We start from the raw sequence: 9,563 nt of genomic DNA, 5'->3' as shown, positions 1-9,563 counted from the left end.
GGTTATATAGGTTGTACCAGGTTATATAGGTTGTCCCAGGTTATATAGGTTGTACCAGGTTATATATATATACCAACAAATACCTGATAAGCATGGCTGTGCCATGGGATCTCCAGTGTCACCCATTGTTGCCAATCTCTACATGGAGGAAGTGGAACAGAGAGCCCTAAACTCCTTTGAGGGAACAACGCCAAGCCATTGGTTCCGTTATGTGAATGACACCTGGGTCAAAATCCAAGCCAAGGAAATAGAAGCGTTCACCAGACACATTAACTAGGTCGATAACAACATCAAGTTCACCAGAGAGGATGCAAACGACAACAAACTGCCTTTTTTGGACTGTTTGTTTCAAATGGAGAGAGAGGACAGCCTCAACATTGAAGTTTACAGAAAACCAACCCACACAGACCAGTATCTTCTGTTTGACTCCCACCATCCACTGGAACACAAACTCTCTGTCATCAGAACTTTACAACATCGGGCTGAACATGTCCCCACGAAGACAGAAGGGAAGGAAAAGGAACTGAAATTCAATTCAAAAATACTTTATTAATCCCAAAGGGAAATTATTTGTTGTTGTAACTCGTTATTCTCATTTCATTAAGAGATGTTCTAGATGCTGATGCTGTAGACAGGAAGGATTTCTTGTAAAGGTCCATCCCACAGAAACACATTCAAGAAGCTCTCCAATCTTGTGGATATCTGAACTGGGCTTTTGTCAAGTCAGCGAGGAAATCTACAAAACACACTAATAAACTGAAAAAGGAGAACAACAGACGTAAAAACATTGTCATCCCTTATGTTGCTGGAGTATCAGAGAAATTCAGAAGGATCTTCAACAAACACAAGATCCCAGTACATTTCAAACCCAGCAGGACCCTCAGACAGAGGCTGGTCCACCCTAAGGACAAGACACCCATACACAAACAGAGTGGTGTAGTGTATGCGGTCCAGTGCAGCGAGGACTGTCCAGACCTCTACATTGGAGAAACTAAACAGCCTCTTCACAGACGCATGACTCAACACAGGAGAGCCACCTCCTCTGGACAAGACTCAGCTGTTCACCTCCACCTCACAGATAAGGGACACTCTTTTGAGGACCAAAATGTGCACATTTTGGACCGAGAACACAGATGGTTTGAGAGGGGGGTGAAGGAAGCAATTCATGTAAAAAGAGAAAAGTCGTCTCTTAACAGAGGAGGAGGCCTCAGATTTCCACTTTCAAAAACATCTAATGCAACTTTAAAACAGATTCCCAGCCAGTTTTCACACCTGATGGGAACAGAGGGGTCTCGACTGTGAATTAGAGGAACAAAGACCTACTGTTTAGGTTTTTAGGGGTGAACTGCCAATCTACATATATGTGTGTGTGTGTGTGTGTGTCTTATGTGTGTGTGTGTCTTATCTCACTCAGCCTTATAACCTGTATCTCTCACTCTCTGCTCTTTGAATTGAGAAAGATCCTCGGATGAGGAGCGAAACGTCTTCTGTTACAAATAAAGTCCAGTTGTTTTTGTATTGAACGCTTTTTGAATTCATCATGTCCTGGATGACTGAGAATCTTCACCAGCACCTGATACACCGAATCTTCCACCATACATGTCGCTCCGCCCTCTGTGTCGCATCAGTCCATATTTGTCTAATAAAGTGGGAAAATCCATAAATACGTCACATCTACTTTACGTCACATCTACTTTACGTCACATCTACTTTACGCCACATCTATTTTACGTCACATCTATTATATGTCACATTTATTATTTGTCACCGCAGACACATCGTGTTTGTTACGCATCACCAATGACAACCCAGAAATTTGGGCCGGTGTTGTGCCAAAAATCAATGGGCTGCCAAATGGTGGCCACGGGAGCATGCACAGGGGGACTTTATAACAATAATTTAACAAGATCAACACTTAAAAACAATTATTTGTTTGTTCTACATCATAGTAAAGTTGTGTCTCAGCTGAACTTTACCTTAATAAATGCACTTTAATGGTCAAATGAGCTGCATTTCTCTGGGGCGGAGCAGAGAAATGCAGACGGTTGCTCCAGGTGAACTAGACGAAGGTGGCAGCCTGTGGCAATCTGATTGTGTCATTAATAGCCTTTTACCTTTTACATGACACAACGGCATGCCATATGACTCGAGTGCCATCTAGCAGCTGAAAATGTTAGTGTTCTATATTTTCAGTCAGGATGAATAAAACGGTCATATCAGAAAAAAAAAAGTTTTATAAATATGGGAAAGAGCATAAATACGTCGCTTCGCCCTATAAGTCACAGGACATGCAAATTATGCAAAAAAATACGACTTATAGGCCGAAAAATACGGTAATCAGTTTGGAAGGATTGAAAATTACTCTTAATGAATAAAATAAAATCAGAAAATGTAATACTTTTCTTTGCTTTTTCAGACCAAGTCCATGAAGCTGTACGAAGTGTGTCTAACGCTGCTGCAGGTTTACTCTAAAAACAACCAGAGCAGAAAGAGGAGCGACGCCACAGCCGAGGAGGACCAGTACCAGGACCTGCTGCTCATCATGGAGCTGCTCACCAACCTGCTGTCCAAAGAGTTCATTGATTTTAGCGACAACGGTGAGTTCTCTCGTTTTCTTTCTTAATTCTGCTGTTAAAGGAAAGTTTCACAGTTACATGACTTTGATTTTTGATCCAAACTGCTCTGTTTTGAAGACGAGGTGTTTCGAAACCAGGAACAGGGAACGCCAGCGTCGAGTCGGACTGTTTCAGCAGCAGATGTTGTTCTTTATGGAGTCAATATCGTTTTCCCCCTCATGTCTCAGGACCTGCTGAAGGTAAAACCAGGCTGAAGTAGTGGTTTAAAGTTCAAGTTTATTGTCATTCTCATCACATGTGGTACGTGAGGTGGAACAAACTTATGTACTCAAAGACCAGGGGTCCTCCCCCATAAATTTTTGAATAAAGTAGATGCCATTTCCTACATTCTGGTGTATTTTAACGGGTTTAACATCTAGTTTTACCTACACAAGTGTAGTGAACTAGGCCTCCGACAGCAATCTGTCCCCTGATCCCCCAGATTGTTGTCGGAGGCCTAGTTCACTACACAAGTAACACTTGATTCAATAACTATTATAGAGTTAATGCACAACAAGACCTGCCTGACCAACAGCTCTCCTTGTGTGAATAGAACGTGCTCTGCTTCTCTCACGCATCCTAGTCACAGTCTAAGAAACACAGTCAAGCCTAAGTTAAGTTTTAGGGAACAAAATCACTAGTCACTATGAAACAATAATGATAATATTCACTCCTTCTTAACAATGGCCTAGCATAAATCAATATGATCATCATTCATCATGTTTATTAGTAACTTAAAATTACCAATTAAAACTCCAGTAGTGGGCTAAGTCTACTGTAACGTTACCCAGTTGTAGGGTCAAGAGACAAACATGTAGCATTAGCACAGTATGAACAACATTCAGGAACTGTTTCTATAAGAACATTATCAAATATTTTACATGAACGGTGAGATCATGCCGCCCACAAGCAAATGTAACCCAGGGTGAGCTAACCTCAGATACACAAACAAAGATAGCTGTAATGGTGGAGGTAATGGTAAATGTACTGTACTTATTTTACACCTTTCTGTCTTGTCAGTATACTCAAAGCTCCAACATTTTTCAGTCAGGTCATCTGGACAGTTTATTTTATTGTGCTGACACGTTTCACCTTCGATCCGGAAGGCTTCATCAGTCAAAGAAACGGGAAACATCAGTCAAGGTGTTTCCTGTTTCCTGACTGAAAAATGTTGGATTGTATACCTGGAATATTGAGCATGGACTTTGTTACACTCAAAGCTCTTTACAACAACCTGTGCCTCACTGACCCATTCATACAGCTCTATACTAGATCTCTACAAAGATAACTGAACAAATCATTCTAGAGAGACTAATCAGAGCTTTATCACATTCATACACTGATGGGACACATAGCAGAGGCTGTGAGGGGGTCAGTGTCTTGCCCAGGGACACTTCAGCATGTGACTGCTGCTGGAATCGAACCCCCAACTCTTGTATTGGAGGACGACTGCTCTAACCACTCGGCCACAGCCGCCCGTTACCTGAGACATTTATTTCGTATTGACCAACGTTAAGGCAAAGAAGACAGAAAAAATGTAATCTGCTAATAACTTAAAATAGTTCCTGCAGTGGATGTTTTCATGTCGCAGAGCAACACAGGGCAAGAACTCAGTGAAATTCAGTGAAAAGCACAGGGTGTCCTTTTGCCATAATTTATTTTGAAAACTGCTATACCACAAAATAATCTCAATTAAGACAATTCCACTAGTAGGTCCAGAGAGTTTTTAAATAATAAACAAATCAAGTATTAGGCTTCTTGCTTGTAGTGCAAAACAGTGCAGAAGGTATCAAATGTAGTTTCAGCCACATGTTTTAAACAAAAGAATATGTTGTTAACTCTTAACAGTTTCCAGTGTTAATAAATGAAGAGCAACAGAGCAGCAACTGAAACACTTCACCCTCCAACCTCTAGAGGGCGCCTCCTTCAGCTTTAATGGAGCTGACACAACATGAGTCTGTGGCTCTGACCAGAGGGTCTCAGTAAACTCACACAACACAGCGTTCTTTTACAGATCAGAGAGCAGGCTTCTCTAAAGATGACCAACGCTTACTTTAACTTTCGACAGAACCCAACGTTTTGCGCATGCATCTGAATATGGCAACATTACAGCAAGCCGGCAGTAGTTAGCTTGTAGCTTCGCTACTTAGCTCTAGAAAACAACAGACTTTAACACCACTTGCGCACAGTTTTCAACTCAAAAAATGTAATGATTAAATCTGAAAACTCTGATTTTACATCAGACACAGCATTACTGCAGTTAGCCCGTAGAAGACAAGAGCTCTATCGTAGACTAAATGTCTTTTGTTTCTACCGTGTACCATTTATATCATGCACTGTCTCCAGACCATACAACACAGCTGGTCTCACCACTGTAAACTTTGTAAACTTTTCCTTTGACCATCCAGATTTACACCGAGCACTGTTTGCTAACACTTAGCATGATAAAAACAGTTACACGTCGTGGGATTAGCTTACTTACCATCTATGTTTAACGTCGTACGACCGTAAACTTCTGTGATAAATCCACAACGCCAGAAATGACTCCTCAGTACGAGATGAAATGTACAGTATAAAGCTTGGAAAAGCACAAGAACTCACAGTTGCTTGTAGCTACGTAGCTTCTTTGAACTTAGTTTGCATGTCAGCGCTGAAACTCCATAAGATGCTCATTGGCTGGATACATCACATGACAAATCACGTGACACAGGTCTGTTTTGACCCCGGGGGGGGGGGTCCATCCCCCACTTGGCACGCATCAGGCGGCTGCACTGCGCCCAGGCTGACAGGTTATTATAAAACGGGAGATAACCTTGAGGCCAGTTCTCACCTGCACAGCCTAGATTTTCTTGTGCGCAGAGAATGTGCGAGCAGTGCACGATTGGGCTGTCACAATCCTCACAGTTGGAACCCATTTGCAGGGAGGCGAGCGAGGCAGGAGTTTAAATAAAAATAATTTATTTAAACAACAAAACAAAAGGCTGTCGGTGCAGCAAAACTTACTTTGGCAAAACAGGATCAAAAACAAGGCTGAACAGGACATCAGAGTACACAGGCAGAGCAGATCATCAGGTGGACAAAAACAGACAGGACAGAGGAGGACTGAGATGTCTGTGAATACAGAACAATGACCGGACCAGGAGTGGAGGAGAGAAAGGCTTTTTATAAGACAGAGGGAGAGTGAGTAATGAGAGCACCTGGGCAGGTGGCTGATGAGGGACAGGTGTGAATGATAAAGACTGAGGAGTGAGTGGAAAACAGGACCAGATACACAGGAACAGAAACCACACAAAGAGCAGAACTACAAGAGCACAAAAAGCAGAGTGGGGAACACAGACACAAACAGAAACAGCAAATGGTACCATCCTTACATGGGCAGGTGCACAGTTTAGAGAGAACATTGATTCCAGTGATTCTCCTGGTTAGAGATTCATGAGTCTAACAGCCTCAGGGTAGAAGCTGTTCCTCAGTCTAGTGGTTCTACACTTAATGCTCCTTAACCTCCTTCCTGAGGGGAGTGGGGCAAAAAGTGTGTGTGCTGGGTGAGTGTGGTCCTTCATGATGCAGGTGGCCCTCTTCCTGCATCTGGAGGTGTAGATGTCTGATGGTGGGGAGACTGAGTGAAAGTTCTGACAATGTTTGAATCTGACGTGTGTGTGTGTGTGTGAAGTCCTGATCCTGTCCTCGTTGTTTTCCAGTTCCCCTCCCTGTGTAACCAGTACTACAAGCTCATCACCTTCATCTGTGAGATCTTTCCAGAAAAGATCCCACAGCTGCCTGAAGACCTCTTCAAGAGCCTGATGTTTTCTCTGGAGCTGGGAATGACCTCGTATCCTCTGTGTGGTGCATTGCTTCTTCTTTTTATTTGTTGATTTTTTGCAGTTTGTTTAATTTGTGTTGCTTTATTTCTGTCGTCTGCAGTCAGGTGACCAAGGCCTCGAGTGAACAGACAGTTTGTAACTGAACGCCCCTCCCCCACGTCAGAGGCCCACACCCTCCACACTCACGCCTCTCAAAACAAAATGTAACTTTTGTTTCTTTGTTTTTTGGTACAAGGGGTGGGGGGTGGGGGTGACCAGCCTGTCTCACCCCTCATTACAGATGACAAGCCATCATCAGACAAGAAGAATCTCTGTTGTTGTAGGGAAGAAAGGAGGAAAATACAAATTCCTCTTATCTCAGCTTGAGAGCTTTTCATGCTGGGGGGGGGGGGGGGGGGGGGGGGGGGGGGGTTATAATAGGTTTATAAGGTTTATAATAATATAAACCTCAGGTGCTAAGTGCTAGCCACCACCAAGTGATTTATGAAAACAAAGAGACCAGGAACTGGACAGAAGGCTGGGAAGCTGTATGGCTGCGAAGAGGGATGACCAAAACCAGCATCAGTATCTACAGCCCCCCACCCTGAACCCCTCCCTCTACAAGGCTGCTATTCACAGAATCTAAAAATAATCAGTCAAAAGCTGCACCCCGGACTGTATCCTGTTTCTTACCTTCAGGATGAGCAGTGAAACTCTGAAGGAAAACAAATCCAATCGGAGCAGGGGCTTTTAGTCGTCTTTATATAAAGTTGGACTGATGGTCTGAGGTGGAACGTTCCCAAAGGGGGGTGGGGGTGGTGGGGGGGGGGGGGGGGGGTTAAATGTTCATGAGAGAATTCACAGCAGAGTGACTTCATGTTTCCGGCACTTTGGTGACTGAACCAATGAGAATGTAACAGGCTGGTTTGTGGGAGGGGCTTGTTGCCTTGGCAGCAAAGTCCTTCTCCCTCATTTGTTGGCCAAGACCTTGGTGGCGATGGCACATTCCTCCCCCATGGCAGAAATCACGGTGACCATGAATTCTTTGTTGACCTCAAACTTCGCCTCGATTCCCTGTCCAGCTTGGCTCTCGGCGACGCGCAGGTCCTCTCATTTCTCCGTTGTCGCTCATCGAGGCCATGCAGTTTTCGTTGACGTTAACCAGCTGTCTGTCCTCCTGATGGAGGGGACATCCATGTTGTGGGCGCAGGGACACGTGTCTTCATACTTCTTGTTGAAGATGTCCATACCAACCAGGTTAGCCTTAGCATGTCCGTGCTTGCCGGTCTTGGAGGTGGACGTGTCTTCAGCGCCACGTAGCTGCTGTCGTGCAGAGCGAGGCACTGCGTGGGGTCTGTGGCAGAGGACCGGTCCTGAAGTCAGTATCTGGATCTGCCGGGGTGCGATGTGTCTGAGGGGCTTCAAACAAAACGAGCGCATCACTTCTTCTTAGTATTTTCTTCTGGCTTCTTTAAATAACTACAATTTCAAAAACTTCACATTGTTTATGGGATTGCTATTTTATAAACCTTTGCAGAAACCTTGGGTTTTATTTTCTCCCAACATTAAAACATTAAAAAGTGCATGAAAATAATCCCAGTTCAGGGTCTAATGTTCTCAAGTTATGAAAGGTGAAGTGCCGGATGTAGTTCGGTGCTCTGCTTGAAACGAAGGACAGTATTCCTCCAGAGCTCCTTAACGCCTCCTCAGCATGAGCTCTGAAATCAGTCAGCTGTGTTTGGAGGCTCTGTCTCCTCTGGCTGAACAGTGCGCCAAAAACCAGGAGAAGGACTCGCCCCTCTTCATCGCCACCCGCCACTTCCTGAAGGTGAGACTCACCTGCTGCTTGCATCAAACTTTCAAGGTTTGTTGGGAGTTTTCACCGTGTTCTCTGTCTGTGGCTGTAGCTGGTGTTTGACATGCTGGTCCTGCAGAAACACAACACAGAGATGACTGTAGCCGCAGGAGAAGCTCTCTATACGCTCGTGTGCCTGCATCAGGTGAGGCTGCCCCATCACACACTGAACCACCAGAAGCAGTTCTGCAACCAACGTTTTCTTACAAATAAAAAACCCAGGCAGATTCCTTGGACTGACAGTCAGCTGGGTTTCTACCTAATCATGGAAATGCTTTAGTTTACGACTTTAACTAGTTAGATGTTTAGAAATGAGCAGCTTGTTTGCATAACTGGTCAAAATATACCAACCAAGACATCAGTCTTAAAATCTGCGCTAAAACTGTGTTTATCTTTACAGTATGAATAAATGTGGTAAAGTAGGGCTGGACAATAATTCAATATCAATATATGTCACAGCATATAACATTAACAGTGATGTGAGTTTTAAGCACATTTTCGATATTTCGATATGATTACAGCGTTTCACTGACACATTTATTTTTCTGTTGAAACTGAGGCGGACGCTCCAGTTTCAACCCGGACAGAAAAAGCTGCAACACAACTACGTGAGTGCGTGGTGACGTAGATGTTACGCTGAGCTACAGTCCAGAAGGAGTTAGCGTAGCAGGCTAAGCTAATCTCCAACACGCGTGAAGTTTTCACTTCAGCATGAGTGTCCATGACCGTCAGAATGTGACTGACCCAGGTTTCACAAGTGAAGAGAAAACAGATGACATCATTGATAAGAGAAAGACTGATTCTGTGGTGTGGAAGTGGTTCAGCTGTCTAACATCTGATAAACTGCAGGTTTCAGTCAGTGAGCTGCAAAATGTGACGGAGAGTCGTTCCAACTAGTGGAGGGAACATCTGACTTGTTCCACATTTCATTTCAATTCAGTTTATTTATAAAGCTCCAGATCACAACAAAGTTGTCTCAGGGACTTTACAGGAACATTCACATAAAAAACATTTAGTGAAGTTCTCTATCTGAGGAATCCAGGAGACAAGTTGAATCTTGGCTTCGTCACAGTCTCCCATCCTGAGCAAGCACAGTGGAGACAGTGGGAAGAAAAACTCCCTTTAACAGGAAGAAACCTCCAGCAGAACCAGCTCAGGACAAGTGGCCATCTGCTTTGACCGGCTGGTTGAGAGGACAGGAAGGAGAGACAGACGAACACAGAATGGTAGGTCCAGATATAGATCCAGGTCCAGGTATAGGTCCAGGTCCAGATATAGGTCCAGGTCCAGATA

At 44.0% G+C, this 9,563-nt stretch overlaps 1 protein-coding gene across 1 annotated transcript in view; it reads left to right on the top strand.

The window, feature by feature from the left end:
- xpo4 (exportin 4) overlaps positions 1-9,563 on the top strand; it is a 26,449-nt gene that overhangs the window by 5,474 nt on the left and 11,412 nt on the right. Inside the window, exons 6-10 of the mRNA XM_037686731.1 lie at positions 2,417-2,597; positions 2,694-2,815; positions 6,314-6,444; positions 8,126-8,243; positions 8,323-8,415. Coding sequence (XP_037542659.1) covers positions 2,417-2,597; positions 2,694-2,815; positions 6,314-6,444; positions 8,126-8,243; positions 8,323-8,415 — 645 coding nt within the window. The remainder of the gene's footprint in view (positions 1-2,416; positions 2,598-2,693; positions 2,816-6,313; positions 6,445-8,125; positions 8,244-8,322; positions 8,416-9,563) is intronic.

The sequence above is a fragment of the Nematolebias whitei genome, chromosome 13, assembly GCF_014905685.2.
Source record: "Nematolebias whitei isolate Nwh7 chromosome 13, NemWhi1, whole genome shotgun sequence".
NCBI lineage: Eukaryota > Metazoa > Chordata > Actinopteri > Cyprinodontiformes > Rivulidae > Nematolebias > Nematolebias whitei.
Note: the sequence above shows the minus strand (reverse complement) of the source record. Positions and strands in the feature narration are given on the sequence as shown.